Source organism: Pan troglodytes, chromosome 20 (genome assembly GCF_028858775.2).
Source record: "Pan troglodytes isolate AG18354 chromosome 20, NHGRI_mPanTro3-v2.0_pri, whole genome shotgun sequence".
NCBI classification, from domain to species: Eukaryota; Metazoa; Chordata; class Mammalia; order Primates; family Hominidae; genus Pan; species Pan troglodytes.
In genome coordinates, this window is record NC_072418.2 from 44,911,280 (window position 1) to 44,934,356 (window position 23,077).

The 23,077-nt window shown below is 51.9% G+C and overlaps 1 protein-coding gene across 5 annotated transcripts in view; it reads right to left on the reverse strand.

The window, feature by feature from the left end:
• Positions 1-3,574: 3,574 nt before the first annotated feature.
• GRIK5 (glutamate ionotropic receptor kainate type subunit 5) overlaps positions 3,575-23,077 on the reverse strand; it is a 70,822-nt gene continuing 51,319 nt past the window's right edge. For 3 of the 5 annotated variants that reach the window (XM_016934223.4, XM_016934225.4, XM_054673791.2), the window contains 5 exons: positions 11,917-12,082; positions 10,995-11,220; positions 8,821-8,949; positions 8,582-8,703; positions 6,954-7,800 (listed from right to left, as the gene is read on the reverse strand). In XM_016934223.4, the coding sequence (XP_016789712.2) occupies positions 7,060-7,800; positions 8,582-8,703; positions 8,821-8,949; positions 10,995-11,220; positions 11,917-12,082 (1,384 nt within the window). In that variant the 3' untranslated portion in view covers positions 6,954-7,059. Of the gene's footprint in view, positions 4,553-6,953; positions 7,801-8,581; positions 8,704-8,820; positions 8,950-10,994; positions 11,221-11,916; positions 12,083-23,077 lie in introns of those variants that run through there. The other 2 variants (XM_016934228.4, XM_016934227.4) reach the window with 2 other exon arrangements.

Sequence of the window (23,077 nt, forward strand, 5' to 3'; positions counted from 1 at the left end):
GCCCTGAGATTCCCTCACTGTGGGTGCCCCCCCCACTACGCCTGAGCTATCCAATGAGCCACAACCACACAGGGTACACGGGAGACACAACACGGTGGAGGATGGCCCCAGGAGGCCCAGAAAATGCCCAGCGTCACAGTTACACAGGACCATCACACTGATAGCCCAGATGCTGGGGACATGCACACACCACAGGGTTGCACTCATATTCCACCACAGGCCAGCATGTACCCTCACACACACAACACCACCCCATCACACACAGAGTCTCAAACATAGAGTGAAACACACATAGGGCACACACCTTACACACCCATCACACCACAAGAGACTCACAATCACAGCCACAAAGTGCTGTGCAGACTAACACGGACACTCAGAAAATCACAGACTCACACATCACACACTCTACCACACCTGACCTCCCACCATCTCACATAGAAACCCACATCGTGCAACCCATAAACCAACACACACCTGCACTCAGCACCATCACACACGCACAGGCCTCACACTGCCTCCAGACACACTACATCAGCCTTTGTGGACATCGTTGCATGATCCCACGATGTCGCACACATCCTCACACACACTGCTCCCCAGTGTGTCTGGGCATGAGCAACGGCCCACAGTGCAAAGTTGCCAATGCTAACTGTGAATGACAGACAAAAAGGTGCACACACTTACACATAGCACAATAATTCAAACACAAGTCACGCGACACCCACACACCTCCCACACATACACACATCACGTTATTGCAGCACTATCGCAGACATCTTTGTTGCACCTCCAAACACACCCCAACGCCCTCACCCACATGACACACAGACCTCGTCACAGTATATGTACACACACAGATGCACAGCCGGCACCCACACCCCAGGCCTGCTGCCGACACACAACACCCCATCAGCCACCCCACTGGAGCCCAAGAAGTTGAGGCCTCCCCACTCACTCCAACACCACTTTGTTCTATGAGGAACACCCCAGACTCTCCCTGGGGATGGTAGAAGGGGAAGAGAGAGAGAGAGAGACAGAGAGCATTTGACCTTGTAGTTTTCTCAGAATGTGGGTATCCTCTCCACCTATGGGATAGGAGATGTGGGGGACGCAGGCAAGGGACAGGGAGTGAGCTTGGTGTATGAGGGTGGGTGGGTGAAGGTCGAGGACCTGGTGCAGGGAAATGTGTGAAAGGCTGAAGGCCAGAGAGAGGCACAGAAACACAGAGATTCAGAGCCACAGCATATGGACAGAGACAAGGCCAGAGAGTGAATGGAGGCTTTCCCCAGTGCCCAGAGCCCCATCCCAATCCTGTCCTCTGACCCGTCCCCATCTTTCTCGCTGTCCTTTGTTGCCATGGTAACAGGGAGCTGCTTCTGCAGCAAAGGAGGTTGGGCCTGCAGACTGGGCTGTTGCCATGGAGACTGGGAAAGGGGGAGGAGCCACATCTTTTAACCCAGATGCCTCGCCCCCAGACGCCCCCTCCCCAACTCTGCCCTCTTCCTAGGGGAGGGAGAGCCTATCAACATATCCTCCTTTCCTTCTCTTGACACCTTGGCCTAGAGGCATGGGCCTGGACCATGGAGAATGGGATTGGGGAGATGGGGAAGCCTGGGGAGGTGGGGGAGGCCTGGATTCCAGGAGATTCTAGGCTCTGTCTGCTCTTGCTCTCCAGCTGGGCCGGGGGAGGCCTTGAGCCCTTCCCATCCCACCTCAGACACAAGCTCACGTCCCCCCTCATGCACTCTCTCCTCAGGCACGAGCCTGATGAGACTGATGACTGTGCATCGTGCTCCTGGTGAGGCTCTGCAGAAGTAGGGGGGGCGGTGAGAAGGAAAGACCTGGGAAGGTCACAGGGATAAAGGGGAATAGGGGAGCTAGATGTGAGAGGCGGAAGGAGAGACACAGAGGGAGAAACAGACAGGCAGCCCAGAACCAGAGAGAGGCAGATACAAACAGATTGAAAAAGACAGACAGAGATTGGCAGACGCAGAGATGAGAACACGGAGACAGAGCAACGGAAGAGTTCAGTGAAGGTGACAGAGACAGAGAGACGTAGACAGCCAGGCAGAGACAGGCTTGGTAAACCAGGGAGACTCAGAGATAAAGGCCAGGGGGAGACTGAGCAGAAACCTGGTAGGGGACCGGGGACTCAGAAATGGAGGAGACCCCAGAGGGAATTGGCCTCGAGGCATTGGGACAGAGAAGGGGGAGAAACCAGAAATGTCTGTAATCATGTTCTAGTCACCTCGACAAAGAGTCCGACCCAAGGGCAGAGACATTGATTGGAGTGTGTAAGAGACGTGGAGATAGAGATGCGAGACAACAGAGAGAGGCTGGTGCCTGCCCCCACACCTGTCCGAGGGGCACGCAACCAGGGTCTGAGACGCAGAAGGGGACGGGTGGCGACGGGGGGCGCTGTGTGCGGGGAGGGGTCTCCCAGGGTGTGGCCGGCCTGCCAGGACTGCGCTGGGCAGGCGGGCCCTGGAGGGAAGTCGGGCGCTCTGGGCGCAGGCTGGCCAACTGGGTGCTGAACGGACAGCTCCCAAGCCCCGGGCCGCCGCCCAGGAACGGGCGCAGCCTCGCTCTCTCAGGGACCTTTCCAGTCAGGCTTTCCTTTCCGTTCCAGTCCCCTCCAGGTTCCATTTAGTTTTTTATGGCTTCCTGTCTCTCACCCCAACTCCGGGTGTCTCTTACCCTCCCGCTTCACCTCTGGTCTCAGCCCTCTATTCTTTCTCCAGTCTTCTCTCACCTCACCCAGCCTCTCTCCCTGTCTCGCCGGCTCTGTGTCCTCTAGCTCTCTCTCCCCATCCCCCTCCCGCCCACTCTGCCCCCTTCGTTGTCTCTCCCCATCTCTGTCTCTCGCCATCCCTCCATCTCTCCCTTTCTGCTCGGCCTCGTTTTGGCTCTTGCTGTGTGACCTTCACTCGTCCTTCCTCAGCTGCAGTTTCCACAGAAACCTCCGGCGGGGCAGGGAGGGCGGGGACAGAAGGCGGACCCACCTTTCTCCTGCGCCATCAGCCCTTCAGCCTCTCCCACCCCTGCCCGCCCGCCCACCCCCCAGTCTACTGGGATTCCTCACTTCCTCTCTTGGGGGTTGGGGAGGTACATTTTCAACAGAAACACGGGATCACAGTCACAGACAGTTGAAGATGGCCTCGCGGATGCGTGCACACACGATCACAACGTCACTGAATCACCCCGGCCCAGGCACACACTCGCCACCCCAGGCACGGCCACACTCAACAGCTCACTGGCCCTCCCCTCCCCCAGCCCCATCTGTTTTCTGTCTTTCTGTGTCTCCGCTTCCGGTGTCTCCGCGTCTCCAGATCCCTGCATCTCTCCATCTGTCTCAGGGTCTCTGTCGCAGCCTCCCTCTGTCCTGAGAGAAGGTCAGTGGAGAGGGGCCAGCTGCTGGGATCCGGGCTGGCCTGCAGCCTGTGGGCAGGGCTGAGGGTGGAGAGAGCATGGAAGTAACCATCGAGGCTCACTCTGATTCTCAGCAGGTGCCCCGGGGACCCAAGCCTCCAAAGCCCTCACACCCCCAGGAAATGAGAGACGGTATCCCCAGTTCTGGGGTTTTGTTCTTTTTTTATTCCAACAGGGGCTGCGATGTGGCAAGGGGAGGGATGGGGGCCCAACTGACCCCCTCCCTGGGGGAGGTCTCATAGAAATTCCGAGGTTTCTCCCCCCAAAAAAGAGAGGAAGAGAAGAGTGGAGGGGCACCAGGGGACACCCATCTGTCCAGAGGCCCTCCCCACCTCCAGAAGCGTGGGGGGCTGCGTCAAGTCTTGGGGAGCCTGAGCAGTCCCAGAATGGGGTCCTCTCCGCTGACTGCTTTCCGCTTCCCAGAGCCGCCCCCGAAGTCCCCAGCCCCGGGAGTCCTCGGTTCCTGCGCCCTTCTCGCCCGCGGCACCCTCTCGCGAGTCCACTGGGGGGCGCAGGCGGGCTCCAGAGCCAGGCCTCGGACTTCGCGGGGAACCAAAGGCAAAATCGCGGCGTCCGGGGCGCCGGCGCACAAGTCCTGTCCCGCGCCCGCTGCGGGAGCGGAGACTGCTGGGGCCTGGGGCGGGCCCCGTCCCTTCGGTCAGTCCGGGCGCCCGCACAGCCCCGCCCGTGGTCACTCGTGCTCCGCCAGCTCCCGGGGGCCGGCGGGGCCAGGCCGCGGCCGGGGCGGGCTGGTGGCTTCGGCGGGGGCGCCCAGGCCACGCGGAGGCGCGCCGGCCCCCGAGGCCCGCAGCGCCTGGATGCGCCGGCACTCCTGGCAGACGCGCACGTGGGTGCAGGGGGTGGGGGCGGTGGGTCGGGCTCCGCTGGGGGGCCCCGGGTCGTCCAGGAGGCGCTGCGGGCCCCCGTGCGCGCTGCCCGCATCCCCGCCCGCGCCGGCCGAGTAGAGCTTGCCGTTGCTGAGGCGCATCTCGCGGACCGCGCGCAGTGACAGCAGGGCCCGGCTCGGGCCGCCCGGGCGTCGGCGCCGGCGGGAACGCGACGTCTTGCGGCAAGAAACGGCGTGGCGCAGCTCCTGCAGCATCTCCTGGCACACCGACACCTGGGGGTGGCGCGGGCGGTCACCGTCCCGGCGCAGTCCGCCTCCCGCCTCCCCCAGCCCCTCTCCACATCCCACTCCTCCTCCTCCTTTCCTCGCCTGGGTCTTTCTTCCTTCTGACCTCGCTTCCCTTCCCACTTCTCTTCCCTTTATCTCCCCCGTGTTTTCTGCCTCCCCTCTCCACCTCTCCCCACTTATCTTCAATGTCTCCATTCTACTCTGCGTTTGTTCCTGAATCTGCCCTTCACCTTCCACCTAAGCTCCTCTCTTTCCTCTGGTCTTTTCACTGTCTCTAAATTTTCTCCAGTTCTTCCTTCCTGATTTCCCATCTTCTGCCCCTCATCCATGCGTTCATTATTGCAAGGCATATTTACCTGTGGCCTGCTGTGTGCCCGGCACTGTTCTGGGCACTGGGGATATGGCAGAGAAGGAAACAGACAGAAGTCCCAGCCCTCGTGGAGGTTATGCTCAAGTGTGCAGAGACAGAAGATAACAGACATGTATGTAGTGTGTTAGGCGTGGTGAGTGCTTTGGAAAGAAAGAAAATCGGGAAGAGGCCTAAGGTGTATGGGTAGGGAGTGACGATGAATTCTGAGACAGGACAGTCAAGGAAGACCTCACTGAGAGAAGGATCCTTAAATAAAGACAGGGTGAGCCACTGGAGACCTGGGAGGCCAGCCTGCTGGACAGATAACCGGGCAGGGCCGAAATGCCCAGGTGGGAGTGACTTGGCACGTCTGAGGCACTGCAAGCAGGTCAGCGTGGCTGGAGGGGGGCGTGCACAGGGAAGACAGAGAAATGAGGTCAAAGGAGCAGTGGCGGCCAGCTCTGGTAAGGCCCATAAACCACTGGAAGGATTTTTGGCTTTCATTCTGAAAATCAGAATGAAAGAGTCAGACGGGAATCACTGGGGAGCTTTAGGTAGAGGAGTGCTGTGTTTTCATAGGATCACTCTGTGTTGAGAACAGATTGCAGGGAGGCCAAGGCAAGAGCAGGGAGCTCATGGAGGAAGCTATGACAATAACCCGGGCAGGAGATGGGGATGGCTGGACCACAGCGACCTGAGAAGGGTCTGGATTCTGGATATATTCTGAAGGTGGAGCCAATAGGATCTGCTAAGAGATCAGATACGGGGCATGGAAGAGAGAGAATAGTGAAAGAAAGCTCCAATATTTTGACCCGAGCAACTGGAAGGACCAAATTGCCTCACAGGTGGGCAGAAGCCCAATGTTGGACACATCGCATCACGTGCACACCTATCAGATATCCAAGTGGAGATACCAAGTGTGGAGCTGAAGTTGCAGACCTTGGCTTCAGGGGAGACACATATTTGTGGGTTAAGGCAGGCAGCCTTCAAGATCCCACCTCCCGCGTCCACGCCCCTGTGTAATGCCCTCTGACACTGTATCAGAGCTGGTCTGTGTGACCAACAGAATAAGTTTCAGCCATTGCACATTCTGCTTCCGCCTTGCTCTCTCTGATCACTCGCCCTGGGGGATCTCAGCTGCCATGGTGTGAGGACACTCAAGCAGTCCTTGGAGAGGTCCTTCTTTGAGGAACTGAGGCCTCCTGCCAACTGCCATGTGAGTGTATTCATCATGTTTTTTATTTTCTGTGTCTTAGGATGTTTTGACACTTTAAACATCTTGCAGGCTGGGGAGAGACTACCCCTCCCAGAACTAGCCAAGCCTTAGAGATAGCAGAGGGCTCAGCTGCCTTTCATGTGCAAACCAACCAATCTATACCCCCAACCTCCCCCTTTACCTAACTCTCACATACCAAGCCAATATTCTTCCTGACCTAAATCAACCCGGGGCCAGGTACCAGATAAGTAGGGACAGCCCCTATAGCCCAGAGTCCACTGACATTATCCAAACTGGTGAATCGTAAGCTGTTTCCCCTTCTCCTGGGAAATGTTAAAGAATAAAAATCATTTTTCTTTCTGTTTCTTTTTGAGACAGTCTCACTCTGTCACCCAGGCTGGAGGGCAGTGGTGCAATCTCGGCTCACTGCAACCTCCACCTCCCAGATTCAAGTAATTCTCCTGTCTCAGCCTCCTGAGTAGTTGGGACTACAGGTGTCCACCACCACGTCTGGCTAATTTTTGTGTTTTCAGTAGAGACAGGGTTTCACCATGTTGGCCATGCTGGTCTTGAACTCCTGGCCTCATGTGATCTGCCCTCCTCAGCCTCCCAAAGTGCTTGGATTACAGGCGTGAGCCACCACACCTGGGCAAAAATCATCTTTCAATGAAATTGGTCTCCATGTTGTCACTTGGCCACCTCCAGAAACTAAAATCCCATGGGGACATTTGGGACAGTGAGCCATCTTAGAACGGAACCCTCCACCTTTTGTTGAGCCTTCAGACCACAGCAGTCTGGCCAAAAAACATGACTATGACCTCATCAGAGACCCATGGCAGCCAGAAACATCCAGCTAAGCTGCTCCCAGGCTCTGGACCCACAGAAACTGTGAACCAATGGAAGCTGGCTTTTTAAAAGCTGTTAAGGTCATTTGTTATGATAGCAATAGATAACTAACACAAGAATCACCAGCACATAGCGGGTCTTAAGAGCCATTTGGCTGGTGGGATCATTGAAGTAGTGGAGAAAGACCGAGAAGAGAAGCAGTCTAAGGACCGAGCCCTGGAGCCCCACAACAAACAGAGCCTGGGGAGAAAGAGGAACCCAACGAGGGAGCCTGGGAAGGAGTGACCGGAGAAGTGGGAGAAGGGGAAGAAGGGGCTTTGAGGATTGAGAGTGACTGGCTGTGCTGAAGCCCATTGCTACCTCATATACATGAGGCCTGAGACCGGGAATTTCAGACATGGAAGTTGCTGGTGACAAGAGTGGCTTCAGTGGAGTGGCAGGGACAGATGCCAGACTGGAGTGGGGGCAAGAGGAAATGGGAGGAAAGAAGAAACTGGAAGCATCAGGGAGACCCCCCACTGCTGCCAAGGCTGTAAAGAGAAGGGGAGAAAGTGGGCGGTGGCTGGGAGGGAAAGTGAGGTCAGGAGAGGGTTTAAGACTGGAGAAATGACAGCATATTTGTACGTTGGTGGCCTGAATCCAATAAAGAGAGGACAACTGATGCTGCAGGAGGAAAGGACAGACTTGCCGGAGGGATGTCCTTGAGAAGGCAACCTGGACACGGGTGGAGGGCACCTTTACTAGCAGCATGGACGGCTCCTTCAGAGGAGTCCTTGGGCCAAGTGCAGAACACTGGCAGGCAGCTGGATGCAGAGCTGGGGTCTGGGGAGTAGATGTAAGGTCAGCCGCTGGATGTGAGGAGGGGGAGGAAGGGCTGGAGGCTGACAGAGAGAGGGGAAGCAGGGAACCGGCAGTCCAGGTGTGCAAGAGCACGAATGGGTCTGGAAATGCAGGGGTGTGGCTGGGCGGCCCCCAGGGACATGGAAGCAGCCCTCCTGAACACAGTGTGGGACCAGTCCAGGGCTGTGTCCTCTTCCGGTTCCCTCTGTCACCCAGGCTGGAGTGCAGTGGTGCAATCTCAGCTTACTGCAATCTCCACCTCCCGGGTTCAAGCGATCCTCCCATCTCAGCCTCCCGAGTAGCTGGGATTACAGGTGTGCACCACCATGCCTGGCTAATTTTTGTATTTTTAGTAGAGATGGGGTTTCACCATGTTGGCCAGGCTGATCTTGAACTCCTGACCTCAGGTGATCCGCCAGCCTCGGCCTCCCAAAGTGCTGGGATTACAGGTGTGAGCCACTGCACTTGGCCCTGTTTCTCTTCTTATTTCTTCTTTTCTGCCTCTGTGGCTCCCCACATCCTGTCCCTCACCTCCTCTCCCTGCATCCTCATCGCTCCCTGTGCCTACTTTCCCTCCTGTTCTTCCTCACGCGCTGATTCTCTGGCCCCATCAGCTCTCTTACTTCCCCACCTCCTGCATTCCTCCGCCCCCTTCTTGCGATCCCCACCACCCTCCAGGTATGGCTCCCAATGCCACAATCTTCACGCACCTCAGCCCCTGGGGGTCCCTGTTCCTGCCCACCCCCACCCCCAGCCTCCTCACCTCCTCGGACTCAGCTGACCTCCGTGTGGACCATATGAATTCCATGACCGCCACGAAGACAGCAATGATGAGGCCACAGATGAGCACGACAAAAATGCCACCAATGTTCTCCATGCCCAAACCTGGAGGGCGAAGGGAGTTGGGGGGCAAAGGGAGTTGGGGAGCCACGGAATTGGGGCTGTGTGGGAAGGGGGCTGGGAGGGGGCTATGGGAAGGGGACACCATACGCAGGAGCTGACCTTTAGCTCGATGGTCCTCCTCCTTGGGGCACCGGCCCCCCTCCCACCACTTGCGCTTCAGGATCTCCAGCCGGTTGTTCTCCTGAAGCTGCAGGATGGCCAGTGTGATCTCATCCCGGAACGGGGAGCCTGGGCAGGCACACGAGGGGCTGGACCAGCCATCGGGCCCCGCAGCCCTGACCGCCCCAAACCCCAAACTGTGCCCTCACCACAGCCTTCCCCCGCCTCTACCACGTGCCCGGGGTCTTCCCTGCAGCCTCTCCTCACCCCCAGCCCAGTCTCCTCTCAACACAGCAGCCAGAGAGACAGTGTTAGGAAGAGTCAGAGGCCATACCTTTCCTGTGCTCAGGACTCTCCATGGCTTCCTGTTGCAAGCTCCTCCCCTCGGCCACTCTCAGACACCCTCACCCCCACGGCTCTCAGCTCCAGCCTCATCAGCCTCCTGGCTGCTCCCCGAATTCATCACACACAGTCCTGTCTTAGGACCTTTGCCTCTGCCTGGAATGTCCCTCTCCGCACTTCATCCAGGTCTCTGCCCACATGCTGGCTCCCCAGGGAGTCTATTCTGATGACTTTATTTAAAATGGCACCAAGTGCCCCACTCCCTGTCAGTGTCTTCCCTTTAATTTACTTTGGAGCAGCTGTCACCACCTAACACTGTATTATATGGCTATGTGTTTATCATCTTTCGTCTGCATCCAGTGCGGGACTTGGCATGCAGTTGGACACCAGACAAATCCCCATCCACACCTCTCCCTGGACCACTTCTCCTCCCCAACCTCAGATCCTGCCCTTAAGCCATCCTTGGGCTTCAACACCCCACACACCCTATTCTATACTTATTTCTTCATTGACTAAGATACTTCCCGACCAACTACCACAGAACCAGAGACACGGGCAGATGAAAGTGATTAATATCTACTAGGCACCAACCGTGTGCCAGACCCTGGGTTTATTCAGGTCTTACGATGATCCTGTGGGACAGGTATCCCACCTGAGGCAAGTGTTTCTGAATGACGAAAGTGATACACTTGCTTAAGACTGTGCACTGAGTCAGGGAGGAAACTGAGATTTCTTCCTTTCTTTTGACAGAATCTCACTTGGTTACCCAGGCTGGCATACAGTGGCATGATCATTGTTCACTGCCACCTCCACTTCCTGGGCTCAAGCGATCCTCCTACTTCAGCCTTGTAGCTGAAACTACAGGTGCATACCACACCTGGCTAATTTTTTAATTTTTTGTAAAGACAGGGTCTTGCTATATTGCCCAAGCTGGTCTCAAAACTCTTAGGTTCAAGTGATCCTTCCGGCTTGGCCTCCCAAAGCACTGGAATCATAGGCATAAACCACAGTGGCCAGCCGGAACTGGGATTTGAATCCAGGTCGGTGTGACTCCTGAGCCTGTCCTCCAAGCACCAAGCTACACTGCCTCCCTGGCACCGACTCACCTACAAAGCTGCTAAGATCTGGGGCAATTTGCTATGCAGTAATAGATAACTAATACAGGTGTCATCAGTACATAAATGATTTTAAAAGCCAAAATGCCAAAATTTGGTGACAATTTGGTCGTGAGTTCCACCACTGAGTCCTGGAAAAACATGTCCTGGGCCATGCGAGGTGGCTCATACCTGTAATCCCAACACTTTGGGAGGCCAAGGCGGGCAACAGAGCAAGACTCCGTCTCAAAAACAAAACAAAACAAAACAAAACAAAACACCAAACATGTCCTGAAATATAAATAGGCACATACAAGTCTCCCTACCAGATCCTTCCATCCTTCCCATCCATCTTACAAGCATTTTTCAAGCACCTGCTCTGAGCCAGGCTATAGGTTTTTTCCAAGAAATAGGAAACAAGACCAGGTCCTCACCCCCACAGGGCCCTTGGGGGAAGACAGCAAGCCCCACCACCCACATATACTGAATTGTACACACAGTCTCACTGAATTCTCCCAACAGCTCTGGGAGGGCTGGATTGCTGCTAGGCCTGGTTTTGCAGGTTGGGGGTACAGAGGCTCAGGATGGTGATGTCGCCTGCCCAAGACCATACAGCCAGGAGGCCACATGCAACACACCCAGCCTGCCTCGGGGGTGCCTGGCCCGGTCCTGGGCCTGCTCACAGGTGGTTTTGGATGCCCATGGCCCTGCTGTGTTCCACACCGTGCTGTGCCATACCCAGCGGCATGCCAATGCCGTAGCCCTTGGTGTCGAGGAGTCCCCCGATCTGGGTGAGGTTGCAGTTGAGGCGCCGGTGGTACTCGTTCATGGTGGACTCGAGCAGGAAGGCGTAGCGGGAGTTGAGGACGCGGGCAATGCCCTCTTCTGTGCTCTTGACGAACACGCTGGGCTGCTTCGACTGCATGTAGTTCCACATGCGCTGGTACGTTTGGTACCGTGAATTCTGGGCAGGGGGATCACAAGGGGAAGACGGGAGGGTCTTTCCAGCCGCTTCCTTTCCCCGAGCCCTTCCCATCCTCCAGGAAGTCTCCCTCAACCCAGGAGAATGCAAGGTGATCAAAGGAAGACAGAGCCAAAGGCAGAGGAGAGAGATGAGACGGACAAACTGTCCAGGCCAGGTCCAAGTCATCCCCACAGCCACTGTGCCCACCACCCACCTGGGGGGCCCGGTGAGTGCACCTCCACCTCCTTCCCCTTAACCCTCCAGCCGGTGGCCCCTGCCCAACTCAGGCCTCCTTTAGACCACTAGGACCTCCCTGCCAAGCTTGCTTTCCTTTTCTTTCCTTCCCACCACCCCAAAATACAAAAGATCCAGCACTTTTCACCTTGAAGGGCCTTCCCTTCTCTCTGTCAGCCCATATTCCTGGTCCCGACCCTTCCAGCAGCCTCCTTGATCCCATTTGGCCCATATGACATTGACATTTGATACCACATATGCCTCCCTGCCCTCATTCCCCAGTTCCCTAGCCAGCCAGCTGCGAGCCCCATGACAGCACATGTGTGTTTTCTGCTCCCCAGCCTCCAGGCTGTCACTGACAATCAGTCCCTCTGACCCAGGAGACCCTGCCCAGACCCATCCTGAGCTGCTTTGCATGGCAGGGATCCCAACACCACGCCTGAGAGGTTCTGGTGGCCCCACCTGGAAGAAGGTCATGGTGGAGCCGGCGTGGATGGTGCCATACTCGATGTTGGTCTGATCTGCCAGGTCATCGGCCGACTCCACAGGCACCTCCATGCGCTGCACGGTGAGGAAGGCGGCCAGGTTGGCCGTGTAGGAGGAGATGATGATCAAGGTGAAGGCCCACCTGAAGGGTGGGAGGGGTGAGTCACGGGCTGGAGTCACCCCTGCTGACCTGCCCCCGTGGCCATGCCCCCCATTGGTGGTGCCCCTCCCAAGTGACCCCAGCACCTGGAAGACTCAGTGACTGCTGGATGCAGAAGCGGGGAGTGTGGATTCTGAAGCCAGACTTCCTGGCTGTAAATATTGCATCCGGAGACTTCTACTTCCAGATATAAAAGAGTAAGATGGTCTGGAAATACCCTCCCACCATAAACAGCTAAAGAGCTGGATAGAATGCAGGAAACTTTTTTCTTTTTTTTTTTTTTTGAGACAGATCTTGCTTTGTCAGCCAGGATGGAGTGCAGTGGCACGATCTCAGCTCACTGCAACCTCTACCTTTGGGGTTCAAGTGATTCTCCTGCCTCAGCCTCCCAAGTAGCTGAGATTACAGGTGCCCACCATCACGCCCGGCTAATTTTTGTATTTTTAGCAGAGATGGGGTTTCACCATGTTGGCCAGGCTGGTCTCGAACTCCTGATCTCAGGTGATCCACCTGCCTCAGCCTCCCAAAGTGCTGGGATTACAGGTGTGAGCGACCACGCCCGGCCAGGAAACTATTTAAAACATAGGACAAGAGACATCATAGAACTGTGATCCCTGAGAAGAGAAACAAAATGAGTCTTATTGTCCAGGCTGCTTGGCTGGATTTAATTTATAGGAAGGGAAGCCCAAACAGCCCAGCAATCCTGCTGAGTTGCAGAGACGGAGACTGGTGATCAGGCAGGCCAAGATGGCTGGAATTTGGGGGATAGAGTGCCTGAGAAGAGGGAGCTGCAAAGAGAGAGAGGGTTCAGAAACCGGCGGTCCCCTTGAGTCTTTGGCTGAATATCAATCTGTGCATGCATGGGGTGAAACTCTGTGGGGCTGGACAAGAGCAACTTTCAAGGAGAAAACAATTCTTAGAGTTGACACAGGGCTGAGAGTCTTTTGAGCTCCCTGCAGCCAGAGTAGAAAGATTTCATTGAATACATGAGACATTCAGTAGAGACCCAAAAGTGTAACATTCTAGAAATAGGATTAAGTTAGCCCTAGAATAAAGGCAATGCTAAAGCTGCACTAAAAAAGCTTAAAAACAGGCCTAGAAGTATCAAAGTAATTCACAAGTAACCTAACTAGATTCCAGAAAAAGTTTCTAATACTCTGTAAAAAAATATATTCAGCAATGTAAACAATGTCTGTTATGTAATTTTTTTTTTTTTCTTGAGACAGAGTCTCACTCTGTCACCCAGGCTGGAGTGCAGTGGTGTGATCTTGGCCACTCCTGGGTTCAAGTGATTCTCCCGCCTCAGCTTCCTGAGTAGTTGGGATTATAGGCACCTGCCAGCACGCCTGACTAATGTTTGTATTTTTAGTAGAGATGAGGTTTCACCATGTTGGCAGGTTGGCCTTGAACTCCTGACCTCAGGTGACCTGCCCACCTCGCCCACCCAAGGTGCTGGGATTACAGGCATGAGCCACTGTGCCCGGCCTATTACATAATTTTTTAAAAAAATACCAGGTTGGGCACGGTGGCTCACACCTGTAATCCCAGCATTTTAGGAGGCTGAGGTGGGTGGATTGCTTGAGGCCAGGAGTTCAAGGACAACCTGGCCAACATGGCAATACCCCGTCTCTACTAAAAATACAAAAATTAGCTGGGTGTGATAGCACATGCCTGTGATCCCAGCTACTTGGGAGGCTGAGGCACGAGAATCGTTGGAATCCAGGAGGTGGAGGTCGCAGTGAACCGAGATCACCACTGCACTCTGGCCTGGGCAACAAAGCAAGACTCTTGCCTCAAAAAAAAGGACCAGGTAAACAAAGGTGCAGGAAAATGTGACCTATAACCAAGAGAAAAATCACTCAATTGAAACAGACCCAGAATTGACATAGATGATGACAGAATTAGCAGACAAGGACATGAAAACAGCTATTATAAATACATTCAGAATGCTCAAGAGTATAAAGAAAAACATGAACGTAATGAAAGGAACAGAAGACATAAAAAGAAGTGAACAGAACTTTTAGAGAATGATATACACATATCTGAAAGAAAAATTTTACTGAAAGGGATTACACAGATTAGACACTGGCAGCAGAAAAGATGAGGGAATTTGGGCCAGGCACAGTAGCTCATGCCTGTAATCCTAGCACACTGGGAGGCCGAGGCAGGAGGATCACTTGAGGCTGGGACTTTGAGATAAGCCTGGTCAACATAGCCAGACCCTGTCTCTACAGAAAAATAAAAAAATTAGATGGGTGTGGTGGTGCCTGCTTACAGTCCCAGCAACTTGAGAGGCTGAGGTGGGAGGATCACTTGAGGCCAGCAGTTTAAGTCTACACTGAGCCTGGTCGTCACTGCACTCTAGTCTGAATGACTAAGTGAGACCTTATCGTTATTTTTAAATTTTATTTATTTATTTATTTTTGAGATAGAGTCTCGCTCTGTCCCAAGCTGAAGCTGGAGTGCAATGGCGCGATCTCGACTCACTGCAACCTCCGCTTCCCGGGTTCAAGTGATTCTCCTGCCTCAGCCTCCTAAATAGCTGGAATTACAGGCACCCGCCACCATGCCCAGCTAATTTTTGTATTTTTTGTAGAGATGGGGTTTTGCCACGTTGGCCAGGCTGAGACCTTATCTTTAAAAAAAAAAAAAAGGCTGGGCACGGTGGCTCACGCCTGCAATCCCAGCACTTTGGGAGGCCAAGGAGGGAGGATAACCTGAGTTCAGGAGTTTGCGACCAGCCTGACTAACATGGCGAAAACCCTTCTCTACTAGAAATACAAAAATTAGCCAAGTGTGGTGGTGCATGCCTGTAATCCCAGTTACTCAGGAGGCTGAGGCAGGAGAATTGCCTGAACCTGGGAGGTAGAGGTTGCAGTGAGCTCAGATTGTGCCACCGCACTCCAGCCTGGGCAACAGAGTAAGACTTTGTCTCAAAAAAAAAAAAAAAAAAAAAAAAGCCAGGCACGGTGGCTCACGCCTGTAATTCTAGCACTTTCAGAGGCCGATGGGGGCGGATTGCCTGAGCTCAGGGGTTCTAGACCAGCCTGACCAACATGGAGAAACCCCATCTCTACTAAAAATACAAAATTAGCCGAGCATGGTGGTGCACGCCTGTAATCCCAGCTACTTGGGAGGCTGAGACAGGACAACTGCTTGATCCCAGGAGGTGGAGGTTGCTGTGAGCTGAGATCACGCCACTGCACTCCAGCCTGGGCAACAAGAGTGGAACTCCATCTCAAAAAAAAAAAAAAAAAAGATTAGAGAATTTGAAGACTGCAATAGAATCTATCCAAAATAAAGCACAGAAAGGAAAAAGTGATGAAAATGAGCACAGAGCCTCAATGGCCTGAGAAATAAGTGGCTTTACCTATGTGACTGGAGTTCCAGAAAGAGAGGAGAGAAAGGGATAACCAAAAAAAAGTCTGATGAAGTAATGGCCTACAACTTTTTGAATTTGATGAAAACCATAAACTTGCAGATGTAAGCTCCATAAACCCCAGGTAGGCTAAACACACATATTTATAAAATGCACCAAGACACATTATAATCAATTGCTGAAAACCAGCAATAAAGAGAAACATCTTAAAAGCAGCTAGAAGGGGGGAAACATATTACATTCAGAGAATCAAAGATAACAGTGCCAGTCGACTTCTTGTCAGAGAGTGTACAAGCCCAAAGACGATGCAACATGCTGAAAGAAAAATCAAAACAAACTGTCAACCTAGAATTCCACAGCAGGCAAAAATATCCCTCAAAGAAGACACACTAACACATTTTTCATACAAAACCAAAGCTGGGAGAATTAATTGCCAGCAGACCCGCACAGCAAGAAATATTAAAGGAAGTTCTGCAGGTAAAAGAAACACAACACCAGATAGAAACGTGGATGTACCAGAAGGGGTGAAGGGCACCCTCTTCAAATGGTAGATTTGCGGGTAAATATAAAAGATATATTCCTCACTTTCAAATTTCCTTACGAAGCATTTAGTGGTTTTGTTTTGTTTTTGAGACAGGGTCCTGCTCTGGGGTGGAGAGGCGTGAACACAGCTCACTGCAGCCTCAACCTCCTGGACCCAAGCAATTCTCCCACCTCAGCCTCCCACGGAGCTGGGACCACAGGCATGCATCACCATGCCTGGCTAATGTTTCTTAGTTTTTGTAGAGATGAGGTCTCGCTATGTTGGCCAGGCTGGTGTTGGACGCCTGGGTTCAAGGAATCCTCCAGCCTCGGCCTCCCAAAGTGTTGGGATTACAGGCGTGAGCACCACACCCAGCTGCATTTACTATCTAACACACACACACACACACACACACACACCCCTAATGTATTGTGGGGTTCATAAGATATGCAGAGCTCAAAGGACGGGAGGGTGAGAGGAACATATCATGTTGTCAAGGTCTTATATCTTACGTGAAATGGTATAATGTTACTTGAAAGTATTTTGTGGCTGGGCGCGGTGGTTCACGCCTGTAATCCCAGCACTTTGGGGGGCCGAGGCAGGAGGATCACGAGGTCAGGAGATCGAGACCATCCTGGCTAACATGGTGAAACCCCGTCTCTACTAAAAATACAAAAAAATTAGCCAGGCGTGGTAGCGGGCGCCTGTAGTCCCAGCTACTCGGGAGGCTGAGGCAGAAGAATGGCATGAACCCGGGAGGCGGAGCTTGCAGTGAGCCGAGATCGCGCCACTGCACTCCAGCCTGGGCGACAGAGCGAGACTCCATCTCAAAAAAAAAAAAAAGTATTTTGTAATAAATTAAAGATCCATATTGCAAACCCAGAAAACCACTAAGAAAAATAAAACAAAGAAGTACAGTTAACAAGTCAAGAGTAGAGATAAGCAGAATCTTGAAAATCCCAACAGGCCAGGCACAGTGGCTCACGCTGTAATTCCATCACTTTGGGAGGCCAAGGTGGGCAAATTGCTTGAGCTCAGGAGTTTGAGACCAGCCTGGGCAATGAAGTGAGATCCCGTCTCTACAAAAAATTAAAAAAATTAGCTGGGCATGGTAGAGCGCACCTATGGTCCTAGCTACACAGGAGGCTGAGGCAGGAGGATGGCTTGAGCCCAGGAGTCGTGTTCGTGCCACTGCACTCCAGCGTGGGTGACAGAGTGAGACCCTGTCTCAAAAAGAAAAGAAAAGAAAAGTCCCAGTAAACCCCCTAAAGGTAGAAAAAGAGGAAAAGGGGAACAAAGAACAGATGGGACAAATAGCAGGTTGGTAGATTTAAACCTAACCATATCAGTAATTACATTAAGGGTAAGTGGTTTGAACCAGCGGCTGGCTAACTATGGCCCACAGGCCAAATCTGACCTGCTGTCTATTTTTGTACAGCCCCATAAGCTAAGAATGGCTTTTACATATACATATATGTATATGTATATATACATGTATGTGTATGTATGTATGTATGTATGTATGTATTTGGAGACAGAGTCTCTCTCTGTTGCCCAGGTTGGAGTGCAGTGGCACAATCTCAGCTCACTGCAACCTCTGCCTCCCAGGTTCAAGCAATTCTCCTGCCTCAGCCTCCCGAGTAGCTGGAACTAAAGGCGCACACCGCCATGCCTGGCTAATTTTTTGTATTTTAGTAGAGACGGGGTTTCACCTTGTTGCCCAGGTAGGTCTAGAACCCCTGAACTCAGGCAATCCGCCCGCATCGGCCTCCCAAAGTGCTAGGATTACAGGCGTGAGCCACCACGCCCGGCCGGTTTTCACATTTTTAAATGGTTAAAATGAAATCAGAAGAACAGGCTGGGCGCAGTGGTTCACACCTATAATCCGAGCACTTTGGGAGTCCAAGGTGGGTGGATCGCTTGAGCCCAGGAATTGAGACTAGCCTGGGCAACATGGCGAAACCCTACCTCTACAAAAAGTTAGCCAGACTTGGTGGCACGTGCCTGTGGTTCCAGCTACTCAAGAGGCTGAGGTGGGAGGATTCCTTAAGCCTGGGAGGTTGAGGCTGCAGTGAGCCAAGATTGTACCACTGTACTCCAGCCTGGGCAACAGAGTGAGATATTGCCTCAAAAAAAAAAAAGGAATATTTTATGACACATGACTTATATAAAATTCAAATTTCAGTGTCAGTATCCATAAATAAAGTTTTATTGGAACACAGCCACACTCATTCATTTAATGTATCATCTACAACAGCTTCTATACTACAATGGAAAATTGAGTAGCTGGAACAAAGACCATATGATCAACAAAGTCCAAAATATTTACTTAGGGCCAGAGCAGTGGCTCATGCCTGTAATCGCAGCACTTTGGGAGGCTGAGGCAGGAAGATCGCTTGAGGCCAGGAGTTCAAGACCAGCCTGGGCAACAAAGTAAGAACTCTCTACAAAAAAAAAAAAAATGAAAATAATAAAAAATTAGCCAGGCATGTAGTCCTAGCTACTCAGTAGGCGGAGGCAGGAAGATCCCTTGAGCCCAGGAGTTTGAGGCTGTAGGGAGCTATAAACACACAGCACTCCAGCCTAGAGACAGAGCAAGATCCTGTCTTTAAAAAAATAAAAATAAAGATAAAGATTTAAAAACATCTTTTTTTTTCTTTTCTTTATTTATTTTTTTTTTTTTTGAGACGGAGTCTTGCTCTGTCGCCCAGGCTGGAATGCAGTGGGGCGATCTCGGCTCACTGCAAGCTCCGCCTCCCAGGTTCGCGCCATTCTCCTGCCTCAGCCTCCGGAGTAGCTGGGACTACAGGCACCCGCCACCGCGCCCGGCTAATTTTTTGTATCTTTTAGTAGAGACAGGGTTTCACTGTGTTAGCCAGGACGGTCTCGATCCTCTGACCTCGTGATCCGCCCGCCTCGGCCTCCCAAAGTGCTGGGCTTACAGGCGTGAGCCACCGCGCCCGGCCTAAAAACATCTTTACTTAGAGAAAATATAAATGTTTGAGGTGATGGATTTCCCAATTACCCTGATCCCAGCATTTCAGGATGCTGAGGTGGGAGGACTGCTTGAGCCCAAGAGTTTGAGACCAGCCTGGGCAACACAGTGAGACTTCGTCTCTACCAAAAATAAAAAAATTTAGCCGGGTGTGGCGTCGCACACCTGTGATCCCAGATACACAGGAGGCTAAAGTGGGAGGATCACTTGAGCCTGGGAGGTTGAGGCTGCAGTGACCCGTGATCACACTACTGCACTCCAGTCTGAGTGACAGAACAAGACTCCATCTCAAAAAAAAAAAAAAATCACCTGTACTCCCAAAAATATGTACAACTATTACATATAAATAAAATTTAAAAGAAAAATTACTGGCCAGACACGGTGGCTCACACCTGTAATCCCAGCACTTTGGGAGTCTGAGGCGGGTGGATTGCCTGAGCTCCAGAGTTCAAGACCAGCCTGGGCAACATGGTGAAACCCCATCTCTACTAAAATACAAAAAATTAGCCAGGCGTGCTGGCGTGCGCTTGTAGTCCCAGCTACTTGGGAGGCTGAGGCAGGAGAATTGCTTGAACCTGGGAGGCAGAGGTTGCAGTGAGCTGAGATTGTGCTGCTGCACCACTGCACTCCAGCCTAGGCAACAGGTCAAAACTCCATCTCAAAAAAAAAAAAAATTTTACTATCTGGCCCAATGCAGAAAAAATTGGCCAAACCTTGCTCCAAGGCCTAAGTATACACTGTTTATAAGAAACACACTTGGGGCTGGGCATGGTGGCTCATGCCTGTAATCCCAGCACTTTGGGAGGCAGAGGCAGGTGGATCACTTGAGGTCAGGAGTTTGAGACCAGCCTTGCCAACATGGTGAAACCCTGCCTCTACTAAAAATATAAAAATTAGCTGGGTGTGGTGGCATGAACCTGTAGTCCCAGCTGCTTGGGAGGCTGAGGCAGGAGAACCACCTGAACCCAGGAGGTGGAGGTTGCAGTGAGCTGAGATCACACCATTGCACTCCCCAATACTCACCACACACTTGGTCAGGTGTGGTGGCTCATAGCTGTAATCCCAGCACTTTGGGAGGCCAAGATGGGAGAATCACTTGAGCCCAGGAGTTGGAGACCTGCCTGGGCAACAAAGTGAGACCCTATCTCTATTTAAAAGAAAAGAAAAGGAATGCTCTTTAAATATAATAATCTAGATGGGTCGAGAGTAAAAGAATGGGGAAAAGATATGCTATGCAAACATTAAGCCTCAGAAAGCCAGAGTGCCTATATTAGTATCAAAAAATGTTAACTTCAGAACACAGAATGTTACCAGGAACAAGGAGAGACATTATATAATGACACGGGTCAATTCACCTAGAGGACATAAGAGTCCTAAACATTTGTGCGCCTAATTACAAAGCTTCAACATGCATGAGGCAAAAATGGATAGAATTGAAGAGAAACGGATAAATTTCCTGCAATTACAGGGTGAGATTTCAAAACTCCTCTCAATAATTGATGGAACAAGTAGAAAATCAGTAAGGATAGAGAAGACTTGAATAACATGATCAACCTACTGGCCCCAATGGACCCTTATAGAACACTGCACCCACCAACAGCAGAAACACATTCAATGCAACTCCACATAGAACATTTACCAGGACAGACCATATGCTGAGCTCTAAAGCAAGTCTCAATAAATTTAAAAGGATTAAAGTCCTCTAGAGAATGTTCTCTGACCACGATGGAGCTAAATTAGAAATCAATCATAGAAAGATCTCTGGAAAATCCCCAAATCCTGTCTTCTCCATCAATGCCTTGCTGCGTGACCTTGGAAGTGTGCTGCAGTTTCCTCACCTGTGAAGTTAGTACAATTGTAGGCCCTTCCTCACTGGGTTTTGTGAAGAGTGACTGAGTTCATCCGGCACACAGCAAGTGCTATGCAAGTGTTTTCTCTCATTGTCTTGGTGACACAGGACCGACCCGGGAGAATAGGCTCCCACCAGCCTGGCTGCAGGACCCCAGAGCAACCACTTGTCTTACCGTGGCCCCCTCTGTCCTCCCTCCTGGCAAGTAAGAATGGCCAGGGTCCCTGTAGACCATATAGATCTGAGGGGCCTGAAGGCAGAGGAGATGCTGAAAAGGGCCTCCCAGACCTCCCACCCTCACATTCCCAGCACGTAATAATGAAAACAGCAGCTGTCCTCCACAGAACACATGTGCAAAGCTATGCTAGGCACTGGGATGGGGATGGAGTGAGGGCTTGATAGAGAGACATGAATTAAACAGCCTCCTGAAAAATAAAACCAAAACCCCAAGACACAAAGACCCAGGGACTGACTCAACCTCTCCAGAAACCAAGTCTCTCCAAACCCATCTTACAGGTCAATGCTGCCATTCATGCAAAACAAAATTATTTGGCCAGGCACAGTGGCTCACGCCTGTATCCCAGCACTTTGGAAGGCCGAGGTGGGTGGATCATCTGAGGTCAGGAGTTCAAGACCAGCCTGGCCAACATGATGAAACCCCGTCTCTACTAAAAATACAAAAAATTAGCCAGACATGGTGGCTGGCACCTGTAATCCCAGCTACTCGGGAGGCTGAGCCAGGAGAATCGCTTGAACCCGGAAGGTGGAGGTTGCAGTGAGCCGAGATCGTGCCACTGCACTCTAGCCTGGGCAACAAGAGCAAAACTCCATCTCAAAAATAAAAAAATAAAAACAAAACAACAACAACAAAAATTACTCAGTGCCTGGTACACACAGGGCACCCTCTGGCCCCTGAGGACACAGTGTGGATGACTGGTGGTGGTGATGGGGCCACTCACTAAGGTAGCAGAGGGAACACAGACTGGGAGTCAGATTTGGGAGTAAAGACATGAGGTCTGTTTTGCACAAGGTGAGTTTGGAGATGCCTGTTGGGCTCCCAAGAGGAGCAATCCCTGGGGGCTGGACACATGGAGGGGTCTAGAGATGACTTCGGAAGTGTTAGTATGCGCATAGCATGGGAAGTCCAGCAGCAGGTGAGATGGCCCCTGACAAGGTGTATGGAACAGTGGTCTCTGGCAGGGAGGGCACCCTGGGAGGTGTTTGGTAAAGTGTGGGCCGCTGGTGCTCAGCGTAGGACAGCTGGATAATTCGAGGCCTGGTCTGAACAACGGGGAATACCTGTTCTGTGATTATCTGAGCCTAACTCCTTGGTACATTAAAAACCCAAGTATTTTTTTTTTTGCATGATTATAATATAAACCAAAATCTCCAGAAATGCACCTCTTGTTTTAATCGAGGGATGACTGGATGTTGTTTTGTTTGGAACTTTGCTGAGAGCTGCTCACCGTTGGGGGAAATCATCTGTCTCTGACAGCAACTCCACTCGAACTCAAGACCCAAGTCAAGACCCTTGCACCAGCTGCATTAGCAAATCATCACGTTCACAGTGACTTGTATTTGCACAAACATACTCATTTGTCAACTATTTCGATGTGTCAGATATCAAGTGGCAACATAATTCTGTTAAATGATCTTACTTCTCATCATGCCACTTACTCATTCTAAGCAGGCGCCGACTGTCGCATTCTGTCTTCTGGCATAGCCACACCCAGGCATTTGTGTATTGCCATAATATTATTTTATTGGAAGTCACTTCCCTGCTTTTTCCCCTTCATATTGCAATTATGGCGTTAAATTGATTTTTTACAAATTATGTGTGTAGGAAGATATATTACCCTTGAATTTCAGCTCAGTGTGGAAAAGGACATATTAAAAAATATTTGTTATAAAAAGAGGGTGTTGGGTCTGCAAGCACTGAAAACTCACTAGTGTGAGTGAGAAGCCCCATTTGAGGGGTGGCAAAGGCAAAAGGAACCCACAGCAAATGAAACAGGACCAGAGAGGTTGGAGGAAACCAGGAGGACACAGAGCCTAGAGGCATGGATAAGGGGTCGCATGTGCCCCTGGTGCAGCTGGGGTTGGGGGAAGGCAGGCAAAGCCAAGCTACTGGCTAGATCTGAGGTTTTGTGGTTTTCTGGCCAGGAGGGCGTGAGGAAAGGAGGACCTAGGGAAAAGTTGAGGACAATGGCTGCAGAGACAGCCTAGGAGCC